Genomic DNA, 20,435 nt, shown 5'->3' with positions numbered 1-20,435 from the left:
GATCTCAAGAACTACCATGTATTTGGGTTTCCCAAGTTTTTGTTTATTTTGCTCAAAGGCCAAAGGTATAGAGTGATGACACTAAGTGCTGAGACCTATTTATGGGCTGCTGGAACCATTCTGAGATCTTGAGCACCCAGGAAGGGAGAAAGGAAAGATAAGGCTGAAAGGGAATCCTCTGGTTCTGTTCCCCCTGGCTTCAGCCCAACTCCTTCTAGGAGCACTGGAGCCAATCACAATCTTCCACTGCTGCTGCTACTGGGAACACACACATTAAAAAAAAATGTGAGAGATTAAAAAAAAAAAAACTTTGGATTTATGGATCTACAAGTACCATTTCCTATTTATGCCATCAGCAAATAACATCATAACCAGATTTAAACAAAGTTTGGGCAGTAATGCTCATCAGGCTAGGTTAAACAACAACAACAACAACAACTTTTATTAGCCAGAAAACTTGCTTTTAAAATTTTTTTTGGAGTCAAAATGAAAATTAGGTGTTTTAACTTAGAAAAGCTAACTTTTTGCCTTTAAGATCAAGTCTTTAATAAAATTCAAATAAATGCCTCTTGACTCTTTTTTAAACTCTTTCCTTAACATTTGACTTCAAATTTTTATTTTCCTCTTTTCTCAGTACTAGTGGTGTTTTGTTTGTTAAAAAAAAAAACACATTTCACAACAAAAGGTTCTAGAAAATGCACTTATTGTGTTAAGTTCCTGTACAACCCTGTCTTTCCCTTCATCTGTCTAAATAATGCATAGCTAAATACAAACTGGGGGGGGGACTTTCCTTGAGGAAATGCATAATATTTCTTAGCCTCCTACAAATTGGTGATGTTGTGTAAAAAAAAAAAAATCAATGGTTAAAAAAAAAAAACAGAACCAAGATATTTGTTAAGTTTTCTGGAGAGTTTCAGGCTCCTTTCCTTTTGAAAGTTTAGAGCTCCAATACCCTCAATTCTACTGGCAGAATTAGGATGGACTTAGAGGGTCCTAAACGTGACCGATTCACTAAGGCGGGGGGCTACAGCTTGCAGCAACGTGCTCCGCAACTTAATCCTACGCTAAAAGAGGGCAGCGAGCGAAAAAGAATGGAATACAAACTCTCCCGCCATCCGTAGTTACTTTCAAGGTGGATTGTGTATTTTAAGGCTGATGGGAGCGTCTGGTTTTTGGAGCAAAAAGAAGAGAAGGTAAGTGTTTGTGCCCGTAGCCACCAGTTGTAGAGAGAAACAATGAAAGAACAAAGGGAACCTCTTCCCCCATCTCAACATTTTCTCGATCTCCCTCGGTTTTCAAGCCAAAAAGCGTGCGAGGGGGATTCCCTTTCCCTTAAGCAGCGGTGGCTATGCTTGTCGGACGCAGGATGAGAGAGGAGTGGAGAGGCAGTTGTAAATATAGACTAAATAATAATAATAAAAGCTCGCCGTGGCGAAGCTCCACAGCGCCAGTCCGCAGTGAACTTGCAGAAGTTGTGAAATGGATGAAAGCAAAGCCTCGCAGAACCTTTGCCTCCTAGATTTCGAACTCAGGTCGTTCGCCACGACCTGAGGGAGGGTGGTGGCGGTGGTGGTGTTTGCGCACAAAATGTAGAGACTCTGCGGATGGGGAGGCTTTAGGTCGAAAAGGGATCTATCTCCATGGCTCTCTTTGGAAAGGGAACAGTTGAAAAAGAGGGGGGGGGGGTAGGATCTTAAGTATGGGCGCTACTGTTGGCTCACAGAAGAAATGGCAGCGTTGGCTGGGAAGGGAGAGGGGTGCGAATTTAAGATGTCTTTTGCTTTTGGGGGTGTGGGGGGGTACCCAGGTAATCAGTGCAGTCTGCTTCTGTGGTTCTGTGTGTAACCACGCTCGACATTCTGAGTGTGTTTGTGTGTGTGTGTAGCTCCCAAAGCTGCCGAGCACGTGAAACCTGGGGATAGGTCCCCCCCTTTTTTAACTGCCCCCCCCCAGCGGCGAGCCCGACCCCACCTTCAACGCGCCCCAGACCTGCCCGGGTACGATGGCACATGTTTATGTTTATAGTCCGGGTTGGTAGTAGTGTCAAGAGCCGCCGCGAGGGGGGCGGGGAAGGGAGTGCAACCCCCCCCCCACTTGTGAAGACGAATTTACTGCCTGCCGGCGAGCCCCGGACGGAGGCCGGCAGGAGACCCGAGGGGACGCGCAGAGCCGGGGTGGGCGCTGGGGGAGGGCTGGGAGACCCGCGACGCCGCTCTTCTTTCCCGCAGCCTGCGTTACCCGGGAGCATGCATGCTGGCCCAGAGTGTGTGTGTGTGTGTGTGTGTGTGTGAGTGGAGGGGGGAGAGGAAAAGCAGACTCCTTCGCGCTCGCTGCGTTCACGTGTGTGCGTGCGTGTGCGGGGTGTCTCGGCGCGCGGGGCTGCCATGCCCTGACCTCTGACCCCGGCCCCTCTCCGCGCTCTCTGGGTGCCGCGCGGCCACTTTTTACCCAGGATGCCTCGCGCGGGCCGCGCTCGTGCCGAGCTCGAGTCTTTCCTAATCCTCCATTCCCCGATTTCCACCTCTCTCTTCCCCCCCCCGCCCCACACTCCAGCCCCAACCCCAGTCACCCTTTCCCGCCCCCTTCGCCAACCCCCGCGGGAGGATTCTCCGGCGGGGACCTCCCTCCCCCGCCCCACCCCCATCCCGACGGAGGCCACCGTAACCAAAATCGGGCGGGGCGAGAGTATGGGGCCCGGCCTTCCTCCGCGGGGGCCGGCGGGAGGCCCGGAGGAGGGGGGGGGGCTGGCTCGCGCCCGCGCGCGCGCGGCCTGGCCGAGGCCCCCGACCTGTTGCCTGCTATTGGTCGGCTGGTCCCGCGGCCCGCGGTAGCCCCAGCCCATCCGCGGCGTGGTCGGGAGGAGCTGGGATGGCTGTGGCTGCTCTCTCCGCCTCTCTCCCAACTTTTTTTTTTTTTTTTGTTTTAATTGAACCTCGGGGGAGGGGGAGAAGGGAAGGGAGAGGGTGGGGGGTAGAGGGGAGGGGGTGGGGGAGGTGGACGACCACGACTAGACAGCCCCGTCATCTCCTCCGCGGCCCCATCCTCGCCCTGAAAGTATCGTCACGCGCGAGCCCGCCGCCCCCCTCCCCGAACTCCCACTATTTAAATCCTCCTTCCCTCGGCGCCCCGCTCCCGGCCCAGAGCCCGGGGCCTCGGCGCCCCCGGGCCGCCCCGCCGCCTCCCCTGCGAATTGTGTTGCCTTCTGCACTGGAAGCTTCCCCCTGGTCCTCCCCCCCCCCCCCTCTCCCGCAACTCTTTACCCCCCCCCCCCCCCCCCCCCCCGTCCCCGGAGGCGTCGGATAAAACCCCCGGTTTGCTGCGGGCTGCGGGACCCAGCCTCTGCCTTCTCGGGTCGGAAGGCTTTCGAGGGAGAGTTGAGAGTGATGTTTGGAGAAGTTGTTGTGGTTGAGGAGGGGCTACTTCTCGCGCAGGTCCCAGGCTGCCCGCGTGCGTTGGGAAGAATATGCTTTTTCTATATTCGGGAGACGTATTTAGGGTTAAAGGTTTTTTTTTTTTTTTTTTTTTTTTTTTGCTGGAGTTCCCGGTCGAGTTGGGAATTCCCGAGGAATCCCCCCCCCCATCCTCTCACCCCGAGGGAAACAGCACCGACGTCAGCCTTAGGACGGGAGACTTCTCAGCCACGGCTGAGAGATCGAGGGCACGGTTGAAAAAGAGGGAGAAAGAAAACGTTGTGAGCACAGCGGGAGGAAGGCCGCCGCGCTGGCTGGAGCCGCGGGCGGAAGCGCCTCGGGGGTCCCAGGCCCGGGGCTGGGTGGGGGAAGGCGGCGGGCCGCACGGGGAGACGGGCGGCGGCCGCCGCGGGGCGAGCCGAGCCCAGCGCCCGCAGCCGGGACGCGCGGGCCGGGGGCTGCCGGGCTGGCCTGCCGCGGTGCAGCGGAGGAAGCGGGTCCCCGAGCCCGGCCGCCCCCATGGTGCGTCCTGGTGGCCGCGGCTGTGCCTGCGGCGTCCTTCCCGAGGAAGTAGGGGGGGGGGAATCCTTCGGCCTGGCCAATCGCACCCCCTCTCCCCCCATTCCCTCTTTGCCCCCAAACCCAGCCCGTGGTTCCCCAAACTCTTCGCAGGGCCCGGGCTGGGCTGGCAAGTTTTACGATCTGGCTTGGGCCTGCGAGCGGTTCCCAGGGCGGACGTCCGAGAAGGGCAGCTTCCCAACGGGCGGTAACGAGGAGGAAGCCGGGCAAGCCTGCAGCTCCCACCTTCAAAAAACAGGGGGGAGAGAGTGTGGATGTGTGGTCCGGGGATCCCCAGACAGGCGACGAGCATAGGCCCTTGTTTCTTGTTTTCCCTTCTGCATCTGGAAAGTTAGATTCTATATTGGAGATACCTTTGCAACGCACGGATTGGAAAATGAATGTCAGGGTTCAAAGCAGTTCGGAAAAGCACGTTTCCTTGTCCCCAGTACTTCTTGCTCAGCTCTTTGTTGTACACAAGAAGTCTGGTCTTAAAAGGAAGGGCTGAGCCCAGCTAGCCCTAACAGCAGGGCTGGATTTCTTCCTGCGAAATGCATTTTCCAAATAACTGTTGAGTTTCTAAAGGGAAAAACGTCTCCTGTGCCCATAAACCATGTTTTGGAAACACATAATTGCAATTCCAATCTAGGAAACTCTGCTTGTGTTCCTTGGTAAGGCATTGGGAGGGTGGGGGGGAATATTTCTGGCAAATGTCACAGTTTTTTGTTTTTTAAATGAAGATTTCCAACAAGTGCTCGTGTTGTAGACAAGACCAAAGTCATTGTGCATGAAAGCTCCTGAAGAAATAATTTCAGTCCAGTGGCCCAAACCTTGATAGGGCAAGAGAGTAATTTCGACTTAGATTTATAATAGACTTTGCGGAAATTCCTTCGAAAATACTCATTAGGAGTCTGTGTATTAGGCAGCACTGTTTCCCAAGGTGGATTTTTAAAAACCAATTAGAATTGATCTCTAATGGAATATTATATTTACACGTCATCATGAAAACATCATTTGGCAAGGGTTTTGAATTACAAGAAAGAAGTTAACAGATGATGTTCATAAACAGTATGTTTGAGAAAAAAAAAACACCCTTAAGAGTCAGTTAAAGGTAATAGTGGTCTAATTTTGCATTTGAAATGCTATAGAATTTATTTACATTTTAACACTTTCATTTTTCCCGGTTTTCTTTCTGAACTTGCATTTCCTCATAGAAATCATTGAGTTATTTCGAAGCACTGGGAGAAATTTCTTATAGGAGAAGTTATTTGAACTGTAATTATGAAAAGGTTTGAATAGAAAAAAAAACAGGGTTGAGAATTAAGTATTTTTAATCTGTTCATTCAGCTCCACACTTAACCCCCCCTCCCAGCCAATTTACACTTTTTTATTTGTAAGTCTTTGACTATTTGAATAGCCTTACAAGTTTATCTGTTACGTAGTTGACAGTAGTAGGCAAACCTTTTTACATCTTTTACTACCTCATGCAGTTTTGCTTCATTTAAAGTACAAAAATTAGGTACAAGTTAGGATATACTTGTGAGGAAACAAAAAACAAATGTGCAAAAGAAGGGCATGAGTGGGGGTGGGGATGTAGAGGGACAAGTAGCATTCCTTGTCAGTCTTTGTGATACCTTTCTTTAATATTATGCCTTTATATTTTCCACTGCTGCTTGAACCAAAGATGATTGTGTGTGTGTGTGTGTGCGTGTTTTAAATTGGGCTAAAGTGCAACCATATAAAAATTACCTACATTCTGGCTCTTAATTCCACAGTAAAGTAAAACTGACAAAAAGAGCTTCAATGCTTGTGTGGTTTAATTTGCTAGGAATGTTAAGTTTTGCAAGATTCACCCTATGGGGTCATGTTGGTCCTTGGCGTTGTTACTGTACAATTTCCAGAGGTAAATATCTACATATAAGATTTTTAAAGTCCCAGATATGCTAGACAGTTTTTTAATTGAAGGAATAAAAAATGAATTTGTCAAACTCAGTCTTTCTGGAACACAATGCACTTAATTAACATATTCTTGGGCTTGTTTAGGGATTTGGTAAGCAGTGGCCCCTTTTTGAGGGGAAAACATTTAAATCTTAAAAAGTGACCTTCTTAGGTCCAAATAATATTTATTAATTCAGTCTTTTTCTTTTTTCTTTCTTTCTTTCTCTCCTTTTTTCTTTCCCTGTTTTTCCTTTCCTGTCCTTTTTCTTCCTCCTCCTCCTTTTTTTCAATACTAGATATGCTTCATTTCTTTTAAGCTTCTTTTCCAGCCCCAAACTGATTTTCCTCTTTTCCATAGGCAGAATCTTTTGGCCTAGATGATTGTGTTGTATCCTATAAACATAAACCTAAAATTGTCACTTAAATCACATTTTAATTATAACAGTGAAGGTCTCTGTCAGTAAAAAAATGGAACATGGACTTTACAATCCTCCTCTTACATTACATTGATGATATCCTGAAAAGTCAAAGTGTTATGCTGAATCTCAGGGAAAAAAAAAAAGCCCAGATGAAATGTTTGAGATTCAGGTAACAATTAGAAGATCTAAAGGCATTTTTGAGGCATTATTCTTCCATTGACAATTACATGGTGTTTTACCTCCTCAAATGTAAGTGCAGCCAATTAATATCAATTTTATAGCAAAGGAATATCTCTGAAGCCAAACACAACATTAACTAAACCAGCCCTTTAAAGGAAATATTAGACTTTCATCTTTTAAAAAAGATTTTCTATTTACCTTGCATATGATTTAAATGAGAATTACCTAACTGAACTTTATAAAACTGATGTGCATCTAGCAATAATATTAGTTGTAATTCATTCTAAGAGACTTATATAATGACTGACATGAAAAGGTGGTTAACATTTTAAGATTATTTAATGTAGACGATTCTAAATTATCTGGGAAATAAAAACTCTCCATGTGTATTAACTCAGCTATTAAAATCTTTAAGTAAAGTAGTTAATCTGAAAACTTCCTTTAATTTTAGTTCCGTTATACATACAAAGTCTTACATAAAGTCTTTGCTTTAATCCAAAGAATAAAGATTTGATTGTAACTAGCTGTTAAACACCAGTATTGTACTTTCAAAAATTGTTCATGTTGGCCTACTATGTGCAAGACATTTTAGGCATTTGCTGGGTGCTATTGTGAAAAAAAAGTCATCTAGTAAGACTCACAGGTTTCATTAAATGGAATCTTGCAAAAATCCATTAACAGAATTTCAACTGAAAAATATAATTGAAGTAAATACACTTTAATGAAAATTTAAATATATTTAGATGCCATGTGCAGGTTTGCTTCTATAAAGACACATACTCATTGTAAGGTAAATAACAAAACTCATTTCAGAAATATGTCAGTATTTTAATCAAACTCCCATAAATGTATATGGCTTATGATGCTTTTCATATAAAAGGTGAAAACTCTTGGATACCAAATGAGTGAAACAAAATTTTACGCTCAGTTTATATAATTTTATTTAAAAGAGGATACATCTGAAAGTGTGCATAGATCTTAAGAAAAGCTTATTTTCCCCCCATCTTTCTAACTAATTTATTTAGAAGCAAGGTTCTAGTTTCCAGTTAGCTTTAGAAATGCATGAATTTGTTTAAAAATTAGTATCAGAGCTGATTCAGTATTTTTAAGCACTTGTGCAAGAATGAGATCTAAGGAAAGTGTATATAGTCTTACTGTTATAGAAATATACCTGTTTCTATTCTACACTTAATTATGGAAATATGCTTTAACAATGGGTCTGATAAAGCAAATTCAGTAGTACAAACAAGTCAAATGAAACTTGTTTCAAATGGAGAAAAAATATGTACAATGCTAACCTATGAATCAAATGTGGTTTTAAATACTTCTTCCCCTGTACCTACTTATGCGATTGATTATAAAAAAGCAAATTCAAAAATTTGGTGCCTCAGTTAAGGACTAAAGAAAATTATAAGAAGATATATTACCCATGAAGTGAAAATACATTTTCCCATTATAGTAGGGTTAGAGGTTACATCATAAAATACTTTCCTTCAGTTTTTGTGGTTTGCCTCAGATGATTAGTTTAGGGAAATAGATGAGCCAGTACTGTGTTAGGGGCTATTATGTGAAGAAGAATATGAGAGATAATAGGCTTTTTATTCTACAGGTATTAGGTAAACTTGGATATTTTGGGAATATACAATTAGATTTAAATGGTAACATTATTTTAAGATTGATATCATCCTTTTCTATGAAGTTATTCTATAAATCTCATGTTAATTTGTTATTTTTATGCCTCAATGTATTTAAAAAATTTACTTGAATAATTTTAATGATTGTTTTATTCATTCTGAGACATAAGAGTTGGCATATTCAACTAAATATTATGTTATGCTAATATATCTAAAAAAGGACAAATATACAAGTCTTACTGCTATATTCCTGATATCCAAGACAGTCCCCAACACAGTAAATGTTCAATAAATATTTACTGAATGAATAAATAATTCACCATATATTTGAACTCTTACACTGTCAGTTATTCTTTCTTTGCAGTTAATATTTTATAGAAATATAGTAAACGTTATGTTGTGGATATATAGCATAAAAAAGTTCAGTATCTGCTATGGGAGTTACAATTTATCTATTTACCCTACTGATTTTTTTTGCCATTATTTTCATAATAATACAGACTATGTTAAAAATGAGTTTTCAATCATTTGAATTATGCTTTGTTACCATTTGTACATTTATATGTCATTAACAAAATTTATATACAGGCCTGGTGTAATATAGTGCATTTCCCCTATTGTTTTTCAAAAAAATTTAAAATGCTCTTACAAATGACTTTTTTTTGGAGAGACAGCAAGTGTTTGCTTACATTTATTAGGTGTTACAGAAAAAGATAAGTTCATCCTTCTTTACATAGCAAATTAATTCCATAATCACAAGAATTAAGCTCAAATGCACAGAAAAGTACAATGAATGGATCTTTAAATAATTTAATGTCTTCTTGGGGACATTTCACATTGATTTAACTCAAAATAGTTCTACATGCAGAGTCTGAACAGGAATTGGATATTGAAATGGTATGCTTTCTATAAGGGTAAAGGTAAAATACAATGTATAGTTAAGATACACAAAACAGTATGCTTTTGTTTGAAGGCTATTTTAACTCTGTAAATTTCAAAGACATGAGGTTGATGGGGTACATTCTAGGCATGTGTGGAAATGCCACAATGAGTCCCCCCATAACAAATATGTTAATAAAAGGGATCTTAGAAATAAGTAAATCTATTCCTTAAGAAAATTTCAAAGACACTATTTTTTCAAAGACATTTTAAGAAGCTATTGTAGATCCAGAAATTTAATTATTGCCACATCCTCCTAAAAATTTCATTTTTTGTGTAATCCTGTGGTCACTCTTTCTAAATGTATTGGTTTGGTTATAGGCAAATTCTCGTTTTTCTGTCTTTTTTCTACAACTCCATCCCTCGTTTTTTTTTCTTTTTAGTGTACATTTTCTCATGAACTTTGGTAGATTTCCATTACCTCACTTAGCTTTTAAAACATTTGACTATATCTGCTAATGTACACTTGTAGTATATTATCTTTCTTAAATAGATTTCTAGCAATTAATTTGCAATAGAAAAAATAGCCCCGTTAGCCATTTTTTTTCCTTTATGAGAACATTGGGAATGCTTTTAAAGCTTAAACCATTCTATTATGTTCTGGTGACTGCCTAGAATTTGGATTCCTCCATCCCTTAGCATTATATAAGTGCATTTTCCAGATCATCACATTATATTGCTAATTCCTGATAAACCATTTAGTACCTTCAAGTTATTAACCAAAAGCCGTGAATTCGCCTTGTAACTATGCTTGTCATTAAAACAATCTCTCCATAATTCCCATTTCATGCTAAACTTTTATGATTAGACACTTTTTTTTTTTTTTTTTTTGCTTAAAATCAATATTGGGTTTAGGAAGATTTTACAGCTTAAAAACTGCTCAGCATCCAGCTAATTAATCTACTGAGGCCTAATCCATTCTTCCCCCCTCCCCCCATTTGTTTGTGAGGAAGGGAACTCCTATCTTTCTGCCACTTAGACCTTCCATTTCCAGGAGTAAATTTCGGAGAAAAAGCTAGATCAGAGTCATTCCCAACCATAACTGGACTCTACACCGTCTTAGGGTGTTAATAATCCTTTGGTGACAGACTAGGATAACTTGGGTTCCTTCCCCTTGGACCGTGGCACAGCTGCATTATAGTTCATATTGCAAATTCCTGATAGTCTGCTGTACTCATTCCCGCACTGCGAGGCAGGGCAGCCTTGGGGTTCCCTTTCCGGGTATAACCCTAACACAAGCTTTTGACCTCCGGCCTGCGGTGCACTTCTCATTCGTCACTGGGGCCAAGGCGGTGCGTAAATGGGCGGTCGATCTGGCAACACTTCCAATGGGGGAACTTTGGGAAGAAGCCAGGATGTGAATTTAATGGGTTGGAGAGGCTGCGGGCAGTAGTGTGAAGTTCGCGCGGCCAACTGCAGGAAGCCATGCTTCATTACACCCTTCATGGAAGCTGGCATCCTCTCCCAACCATTGTTACCCACGGATCAGTCCTGGAGGAAAAGGCCATCAGGTAGGTTCCCAGCGCAGGATGTGCCCGGGGTGCGTGTGTGTGTATGTGTATGCGTACGTGTGTGTAGAGGAGGGGGGAAGAGTGCACTAAAGCTTCACTGGGCGTGAGACCCCGCCTGGCCCTGGGAACCTGCCCTCCTTCCACCCTCTTTCCACAGCCTCTAGCTCCACGCGCACACGCAGGCCGCGCGCCCGGCGCCGCAGAGCGCGGCCCAATGTCCCGCCCCCCGCGTGCGCGCTCCCTGCGCTTTTCCCGTCCACGCCTCTCGGCCACCGCGCGCGCGCGCGCGCCGCGGGCTCCGCTCGCCCACATTCGGCTCCCCTCGGCGACGACGAGCGGGGCGGGGAGGGGCTGTCTAAGGAGCTAGGCCCAGGCAGGCGTCGGACGCGGTGGCGCGCACGCCGGTCTCGCCTTCCCGCTCCCACTCACCCCACCCCTGGCCTCCTCATTCACGTTGGTTGCAGGGCGGGCGGGCACGCGCACGCCGAGTGACGCTCGGAGGAGGAAGCGCAACCCCTTCCCCTCCCCGGCTACCCGAGGCTCAGCGGGAGCCCCCCCAGTGCGCCTGTGCGGAGGCCTACTTGATTATGTGTGCCCTCTCCGGGCGCCAGCGTTAGCGGCCGGGTGGAGGTGGGGTGGGAAGACGCCGAGGAGGAGGAGGAGGCGGAGGAGGCGGTGGAGGGGAGGTGGGGGGAGTCATCAAGGACATGGCTCCTGACTCCTGTGCGGAACGTGAGTGACTGAGCAGCAAAGCCCGAGTGAGCAAGCGGCCGGCGGGCGGGCGGGCGGGCGTCGGGCGGAGGCCGGGGCGCTGGGAGGGAGCGGGAGTTGGGGGGGGGGGGAGGAAGGACGCGTGTTGGTGTGCGTGGGGGGGGCACTCACTGGCTTGCATGTGTTTTTTAATGGTCCCCCAACTCCCTCTTAGATGGTCTCTAGCGACCGGCCCGTGTCACTGGAGGACGAGGTCTCCCATAGTATGAAGGAGATGATTGGAGGCTGTTGCGTTTGCTCAGACGAGAGAGGCTGGGCCGAGAACCCGCTGGTTTATTGCGACGGGCACGGCTGCAGCGTCGCGGTGCATCAAGGTAAAAACACCCCACCGCCCGCCGGGCCGACCCGGCCTGCTCCCTCCTGCCACCGCCACCCCCACCTGGGCCGCGATCGCCAGGCCGCCCCGCCCGTCCCGCCCCCGCCCGGCGTCGGGGGCCCCCGCGGGAGCCTCGCGGTGTCCGCCGCGGCCCGGGGGCTGCGGGCCGAGCATGTGCGAGGAAAGTGCGTGTGGCCTGGACTGTCATGTGATTCTGCGCTCTCACTCCCAAGTGTCATTTGGTGCCTACCCGGCGTCGGGGGGCGGCGGGGGGGTGGGATGGGGATCCGCAGACTTTCTGGGGCCGGCCGTGGTGTGCGGGGCTTGCAGAGGGCGCCCGGGTGGGGAAGCGTGGGCTCGGCGGCGTTGGGGTCACGGTGGCCGTGGGTGTGGGTTTGGGAGTCAGAGACTCCGCCCCCTGCCTGCCTGGTCCTGGCTGCCGCAGTGTCTGCAGACTTCCTGTTCCGTGGAGCCAGGCTCCCAAACGTGACTGGGCTGCGAGCAAGAAGTGGGGAGGGTTGCCCGGCTTGTTCAGAGATCAGGGAAGGGAAGGCAGTCTCTGCCGCTGCTGCACCCCAAGCTTTCTGGCACCGACCCAGCTGCTGCCGACGACCGGGAGCTTCCTATGGAGAAGGCTGGTGCAAAGCTACTGGTGCCCAACTGAGCCCTATTGGGGCTAAGCTGCCCTCAGACTGGTGGGACAAGCTGATTAGTGGTTGCATCAAGTCTCTCCTCAGCCTAACTCACTCAAGAAGAGGAGATGGTGGTGCCACCAGTGGGGATTGGGTTGCTTCCTAGTTATTTCTGGGCATTTTCATTCAGCGAATATTAAAGAGTGAAGGATGCCACATAAGAGATATTTTTTTCTGGTCCTTGATGTTTCTGGCTTTTCTGTTTCAGGTACTAAGGAAATCCAGGCTGAACTAATCTAGTTGTGTGTGTGTGTGTGTGTGTGTGTGTGTGTGTGTGTGTGTGTGTGCGCGTGCGCGTGTGCGCGCTCCGCGCGCTCCACCCCTTCCATTTCTCAAACTGGCATTAATGATAAAGGTGTTGTTTAGTTGTGTATTTGAAGGGACATTATTATCAAGGAGGGTGGAGGAAAATTCCTCCCTCCCTTCCTTCCTTCGGCTTACTCTTTCATTCACTCATTCATTCATTCTTTTTTTTTTTTTGTCTGTCGTGGGGCTTGAACTCTGGGCCTGGGCACTCACTGACCCTGAGCTCTTCAGCTCAAGGCGAGCACTTTACCCCTTGAGCCACCTGGCCACTTCCGATTTTCTGGTGATTAATTGGAGATGAAGAGTTTCCCGGACTTTCCTTCAGGCCAGGCTTTGAACTGTGACCCTCAGATCTCAGCCTCCTGAGTATTTAGGGATTACAGGCATGAGCCACCGGAGCCCAGTCCTCATTTTTTTTGGCAGTACTGGGATTAGCAGGGTTCTCACCTGCCAGGCTGCTAGCTGAGGTCTCAAATACATTCTTTAAAGAATGGAGAATGTTACAACTGGGAATGGCAGTGGTGATGATCTGCCATAATGAATTAACCTGAGAAAGCAGTTTTACTTTTTTCAGTTTCTTTTAAAGAAAGACACAGTTGTATACCTTTCTTAAGGAATAAAAACAATCTATATCAAAAACTAGATAGTATGATTTTAGGACTGGCATTTGCCATTTCTATTACAGTGTCATTGACATTTCTGGAGGTATTACTTATAAATTGGATAATTATTAAGTCTTAAGTATTTTCTGTTATGAGTACCTCAAGTAACAGTATGGATATACTGTTTCTTGTCTGATAAATAATTTTACTGTGACATATTTACACATGTTTAAAGGGATTAGGGTGCTCAACTTCAGTTGTTAAGAGTTGTAAAAATTTCTGATTCTAGCTGGGTGCCTGTGGCTCACGCCTGTAATCCTAGCTATTCAGAAGGCTGAGATCTGAGGATCGCAGTTTGAAGACAGCCTGGGCAGAAAAGCCTGTGAGATTCTGATGTGCATTTGATCACCAAAAAACTAGAAGTGGAGCTATGGCTCAGGGACAGCACCCAAGTCCTGAGTTCAAGCCTAGGACTGAATGTTCTCATTCTATACTTTATTGCTTCCCAATAGTTAGATAATTTTTTTAAGTTTCTGCTGAGTAAACTCGTGTGTGAATGTCAACTGAATGCGTTTTTTACATTTTCTGAAAAATTTCAGCTAATTATGTGTTAATACTAAAGGCAAACTTTTTTCCCTTTTACTCGGGGGATGAAATTCAGGGCTTTATACTTGCTAGGCGAGTATTGTATCTTGAGCTACCTATCCAGCCCTGGATTTAATAAAAATTTTATTTGGGGAGCAGAGAGGAGCCTCTTTTGCTTGGCTTCTTCAGCTTATGGCTAACACTACTATTTACGCTAGGCCTCCATTTCTTGCTTTTTTGTTTATTAATTGGAAATAAGAGTCTTAGGTTTGTCTGCTTAGTCTGGCTTCAAACCTCAGTCCACAGGTCTCAAGTCTTCTGAGGTACCTTCTTAAGGCTTGAGGTACCTGACCCAGCCAGCTTATGTTTCTTTGAGATAGGTTATTGCTATGAATCCTAGGCTGGCCTGGAACTCAGATCCTTCTGCCTCAGCTTCTGGAGTGTTGGGATTAACAGGCATGTTCCACCATACCCAGCCAACAAAACAACTTTCAGGCTAGGAATGTGGCTTAGTGGTAGAGTACTTGCCTAGTGTGCATGAGGCCCTCCATTCAATTCCTTGGTACTACATAAACAAAAAAATGAAACTAAAAAACAACAGAAAACAACTTTTAGTGAGCCTATGAATTTGATATATGTACTGAGAACATTCAGATTATAAAATACTTAGAAAGTTTTTCTTTCTTAAAAAACAATTAACTAGTCGGGCGCTGGTGGCTCACGCCTGTAATCCTAGCTACTCAGGAGGCTGAGATCTGGGGATCTCAGTTCAAAGCCAGCCCGGGCAGAAGGGACTGTGAGACTCCTATCTCCAATAAACCACCAGAAAACCGGAAGTGGCGCTGTAGCTCAAGTGGTAGAGCGCTCGCCTTGAGCTGAAGAGCTGAGGGACAGCACCCAGGCCCAGAGTTCAAGCCCCACAAACGACAAAAAACAAACAAACAAAAAAACAATTAACTTTTTTGAGATGTATTTTGAAATAATAGCTTTATTGAGATGTACTTTTTTTTTTAGTCTCTTCTTTCTTGGTACTGAGGATTGAACCCAGGACATTGGACTTGCTAGGCAAGTGCTTTTGCCACTGAGCTACATCCCAGCCTCATGAGATGTACAACTTTGAATGTATAATTCTGAATGTACACTTACAATCTACAATTTGTGGCTTTGCATATATTCATAGATTGCGCAATCATTACCAATGTTTTAGATCTTTTTCATCACCCTAATAACTGTCCTTGAACCCAACTCCAGCAAATCCTAGGGAGCCACTAATCTTTCTGTCTGGATTATCCTGTTCTGGACATTTTTATACAAATATCACTTTTTTCTCTTTTGTTGTAGGAATTAAACTCTTGGTCCTTGAGCATGCTAAATAAATGCTCTACCACAAAGTATTTCAATTTCAACATTATATTTCATTTTGTTTTCTATAATACCGATTGCTTATTGATTGATTGATTGATACTGGTCCTGGGGCTTGAACTTAGGACTTGGGAGCTGTCCCTGAGCTTTTATGCTCAAGATTAGTGATGTACTACTTGAGCTACAGCCCACTTGTAGTTGATTTAGATAGCTTGAGGAGTAGCTTACTAGAGTTTTGTAAAGATTGGTTGTCTGTAATTCTTCCAATTTTAACAATCTAAAATATTTTGTTTTCAACAGCTTGCTATGGCATTGTTCAAGTGCCCACAGGACCATGGTTTTGCAGGAAATGTGAATCTCAGGAGAGAGCAGCTAGAGTGGTAAGAACTATTTATCACTTACACTAAAATACTTAAGAGATTAGCTTAGGTACCACACTAAGGTTGCAGTTTCAATGAATGACAGTGTTTTTTGTCATTAGTATTATAATTTAAGAACATTTGAGCCAAATATTCACTTGGAGTTTAATAGATTATGTAAAATCTAAAAAATTCAATTAAGTAAGTATATGTTGATAGATACTTTGAAAATGTGAAGTCCTGGCCAGGACTTTATATCTATACAAGTAGTAATGTTCCATGTGTTCTGAAAGTTACATTGGCTAATGTAATTGATTATAACAGCAATAGAAACATAAGGAAATTACATTGTCATTTCTGCTAGCTTTTTTTTTTTGTGCCAGTCCTGGGCATTGAACTCAAGTCTTGGGCACTGTTTCTGGAGCTATTTTGCTCAAGGCTAGAGCTCTACTGCTTGAGCCACAGTTTTGTTTCTGGTGTTTTGGTTGCTAATTGGAAATAAGAGTCTCATGGACTTTTCCTACCTAATGTGACTTTGAACTATCTGCCTTAGATTGCTTCAGTCTCCTGAGCAGCTAGGATTATAGGTAAAAGCTTCTAGTGCCTGGCTTGATAGGTTTTATTTAATGGAAAAAGCCCCAAGAATTTTAGCCATTATCATATTCTTTCTACTATATCTATGCATGTGTCTGTGTTACTTGGCCTGCCTGCTGTATTCCCTGTTTTTAGATGTTCAGTCCTTTTCATAAAGCAACAGGATGGATCTTTTCTGAACCCTTGTGTAAATGTTCTATAAGGAGGAGATGAGTTTTTTGTATTCTTGGCTGGCCAAAAGCATTTTTTGCAGTTGAACTTTTGGGAATATCAGTAGAAATAGAAATAGTAGAAATCTTTGCTATTCATGCAAAAGTACTGCCATTTTCAATGTAATTTCTCAGTGTTGAGTAGTACAGAACTTGAAAAATTAGAAAAATAAACATTTTAACTTGGATCTGTAAAAATTGTGACCCAGTAGGTCAAATAACAGTAATAGTTTGATAGCTTTGTTGATCATTTTTGGTTGGGTGTAAGAATGCATTGTAGCAGAATTAAAGCTGTTATTGTAGTGTTAAGATAATAAGACTTAGCAAATGGAGAATGAAATTAACAAAAAATTTCAAGACTTGAAGTTTATGTAGATCTATTTTTCTCCTTGTAGCATTGTGATTTAGTTGGACAGTTACCAGGCAAAGGAATTTATGCTTTATCAGTAACTGTTGCTAGTTGAAGCAGGAGGGGTCAAGAGTATAATAAAGACCAGAAAAGATAAGAAAATAGAAAGGTGGATATCAAGAGAGGATAAAGTAGGGCTAAGAATGTGGCTTAGTGGTAGAGTGCTTGCTTAATATTCATGAAGCCCTGGGTTGGATTCCTCTGTACCACATAAACAGAAAAAGCCAGAAGTGGTGCTGTGGCTCAAGTGGTAGAGTACTGGCCTTGAGCAAAAGAAGCTCAGGGACAGTGCCCAGGCCCTGAGTTCAAGCCCCAGGATTGGCCCCCCTCCCAAAAAAAGAGGATAAAGTAATGTTTGGACTGTGGGTCCATGTCTCAAATGTCAATTGTTGCCTCTTTATTTTTATTATCCCTAGCATGTGGTCAGAATGTCATGGTAAATGTGATAGGTATATTTGGGGATATGTTTTATTTTACCTTACTTTGGTGAGGTGTGGGGGCCATCAAGATTTTAAAGAAGAAATACAGTCTCCTCTAAATTCCTTACAATTACAAAAGATGGGGTTCTATTTTTTGTCTATACCTGGGCCTAAACTCAGGGTCTCATACTTGTTTGGCTTGTTTGCTTATGCCTGCCGCTCTAATATTGGAGCCATGCCTTCAGTCCTATATTTTGCTGGTTAATTAGAGATAGAGTCTCACAGACCTTTATGCCTAGGTTGGCTTTGAACTGTGGTCCTCCAAGTCTCAGCTTCCTACAGATTCTAGGTAAGAGCCACTGGCAACTGGTAGAAGGGTCTGTTTTTTTTTTTTTGTCGGTTGTGGGCCTGAACTCAGGGCCTGGGCGCTGTCCCTCAGCTCTTCAGCTCAAGGTTAGCCCTCTACCACTTGAGCCACAAAGCCACTACCAGCTTTTTCTGCTTATGTGGTGCTGAGGAATCGAACCAAGGGCCTCAAGCATGCAAGGCAAGCACTCAACCACTGAGCTACCTTCCCAGCCCAGAAGGGTCTGTTTTTAAGAATCAGTTTCTCATTCTAAGTGCAAAAGGGGAATTTTTCGTAAGGTTACAGGAATCAAGAATTCTAGCATGTTTATGTGTCCATGACCTAGAAAGAGAATTAAATTGTCTTACTCTTATTTCTGCTTTCATCTCTGTTCCTGCTTTATTTTTTTTTTCTTTCTGAAATTTTCTATGGTACTTAAACTACCAGTAGTAGTAGTAGTTACCTTTTTGAGTGTTTACCATGTTAATTGTGTGAGGTGTCTTATATAATTTATTTAATTATTTTATCAAATATCTGAGGTTCTCACAGATAAAGACAACTGATAACTTTTTCCTTCCTAGTACTGGCTTTTGAATTTAGGGCCTTATGCCTGCTGGGCTTGTGCTCTACCACTTGAGCCACACCTCCAACCTGCTTTCTCCCCCTATTTTGTAAATGGAGTCTCACAGACTGTCTCCCTAGGCTGACCTTGAACCACAATTCTCTGAATCTTAGCCTTCTGGGTAGCTAGGATTATAGGCTTGGAGCCACTGGAGCCTGGCTGCTTTTTGTATTTTTAACTGTAAGTTAATATTCAGGACTTGGGCAGTTGTATTTCTTAGATTCCTATTCTTCTACCAGAGGTTGTGAAGATGTCTTTGTGAGTTGTTTTTGTTTTTGCATTTATTCTCTGTTAAGAATTGTATTAGACTGCTACTAGCAGGACCAGATTATGGTGGCTTCTATAAATTAGGAAGGAGGTATTCTTTCATATAAAAGGAATCTGGAAAGATATTTTAGAACATCCCCTCCCCTCCCTCCCCTCCCCTTCCTTCCCCACTTCCCTTTCCACTTCCTCTCCTTTCCCTTTCCCCTTCCCCTTCCCTTTTCCCTTTCCCCTTTCCCCTTCTCCTTTCCCCTTTCCCCTTCCCCTTCACCTTTCCCCTTTCCCTTCCCCTTCCCCTTTCTCCTTTCCCTTTCTCCTTTCCCTTCCCCTTCCCCTTCTTCTTCCCCTTCCCCTTCCCCTTCCCCTTCCTTTTCTCCTTCCCTTTCCCTTCCATGTGCTGGACCTGGGGCTTGAACTCAGGGCCTGGGCACTCCACCACTTGAGCCATAGTTCCAGGTCTGGTTTTTTTTCTGGTGTTCAATTGGAGGTAAGAGTCTCACAGATTTTCTTCCCTGGACTGGCTTTAAACCTGCATCCTCAAATCTTAGTCTCTGAGAAGTTAGGATTACAGGTGTGAGCCACTAGCACCTGTCTATTTTAGTAGAGCTTTTTATAACTTTGTGTAGTCATTAGAAATTAGGTGATTTCTATTTGCCTCCTATATTGTTCTCTTTTTTAAAAAATTATATATTTTTTATTGTAAAGAGAAGGTACAGAAGGGTTACAGGTACCTGAGGAAGGTAATGAGTACATTTCCTCTTCAGTGTTATTACCCCCTCCTTTGTTTTTCCCTAATCATCCCTTCCCTCCCTACCTTCCCAACTCCTCCCCCCCACCCCAAGTTGTAAAGTTTGTTTTAACATAGTGTCTTCTACATCTCATTGTTACAGTGGGTCAGCCTGTATCCAACCTATAATGTTCTTGACATACAGTTTTTATTTTCAGGGTTGTTCGATGGTCACAACATCACATTCAGAACTTCTATTAATCACGTTATTTTGATTGCATAAAAAGTTCTAGCTGATGGGCTGGGAAGGTGGCTCAGTGGTAGAGCGCTTGCCTTGCATGCCTGAGGCCCTGGGTTGGATTCCTCAGCACCACATAAGCAAAAAGCAAAAAAAAAAGCCGGAAATGGCGCTGTGACTCAAGTGGTAGAGCGCTAACCTTGAGCTGAAGAGCTGAGGGACAGCGCCCAGGCCCAGAGTTCAGGCCCCATGACTGGACCCCAAAAAAAAAAAAAAAAAAAAAAGTTCTAGCTGAGTGGTGGTTTTGCTTCTAGTCTTTGTATTTGGTAGACAGAGGCAATAGTTAAAGGCTAGCTAGTCTGGGCTACATAGCTCCATTCTTTCTCTTAAAAAAAGTGGGGGGAGGGGAGGACACGCTATACAGGTCTCCTGCTAATGGGTACCTGTTTGTTTGGCATTACTAGGGCTTGAACTCAGGAACTCATGTTCTTGCTTGCTTTTTCACTCAAAAGTCGGATGGGTATTTCTTCCTGGGCTGGCTTCAAAATGTGATTTCAGCCTGGCACCTATAATCTTAGCTACTTACGAGGCTGAGATCAGAGGATCTTGGTTTGAAGTTAGCTCAGGCAGGAAAGTCCATGAGACTTTAATTAGTATCAGAAAGGCCAGAAGTGGAGCTGTAGCACAAATGGTAGAGTACTAGCCTTGAGTAAAAAGCTCAAGAGACAGTGTCCAGGTCTTAAATTCAAGCCCCAGTACCAGCAGCTCCCCCCCCCCCCCCAAAAAAAAAGTGATTCTCAGATATCAAACTCCTAAGTAGTTAGAATTATAGGTATGAGCCATTAGTATCTGGCAGTACTTTTTCTGTATCAGGATTATTTCTAATACTTTTTTTTCTGGTACTAGGGCTTGAATTCAGAACCTTGTGTAAATTTGGAATCTTGTGTTCTTGCTCTGCTTTCTTTGCTTCTAGCTAGGGCTCTACCACTTGAAACATACTTGTACTTTAAGTTTCTTGCTGGTTC

At 44.3% G+C, this 20,435-nt stretch overlaps 1 protein-coding gene across 12 annotated transcripts in view; it reads left to right on the top strand.

Annotated features, from left to right (window-relative positions):
- Positions 1–962: 962 nt before the first annotated feature.
- Mllt10 (MLLT10 histone lysine methyltransferase DOT1L cofactor) overlaps positions 963–20,435 on the top strand; it is a 160,062-nt gene continuing 140,589 nt past the window's right edge. For 3 of the 12 annotated variants that reach the window (XM_042686315.1, XM_042686314.1, XM_042686313.1), the window contains exons 1-3: positions 11,076–11,347; positions 11,515–11,674; positions 15,524–15,603. In XM_042686315.1, the coding sequence (XP_042542249.1) occupies positions 11,515–11,674; positions 15,524–15,603 (240 nt within the window). In that variant the 5' untranslated portion in view covers positions 11,076–11,347. Of the gene's footprint in view, positions 1,194–10,570; positions 10,590–11,065; positions 11,348–11,514; positions 11,675–15,523; positions 15,604–20,435 lie in introns of those variants that run through there. The other 9 variants (XM_042686322.1, XM_042686321.1, XM_042686320.1 and 6 more) reach the window with 7 other exon arrangements.

Source organism: Dipodomys spectabilis, unplaced genomic scaffold (genome assembly GCF_019054845.1).
Source record: "Dipodomys spectabilis isolate Male_0828 unplaced genomic scaffold, ASM1905484v1 ptg000096l, whole genome shotgun sequence".
Classification (NCBI taxonomy): domain Eukaryota; kingdom Metazoa; phylum Chordata; class Mammalia; order Rodentia; family Heteromyidae; genus Dipodomys; species Dipodomys spectabilis.
Note: the sequence above shows the minus strand (reverse complement) of the source record. Positions and strands in the feature narration are given on the sequence as shown.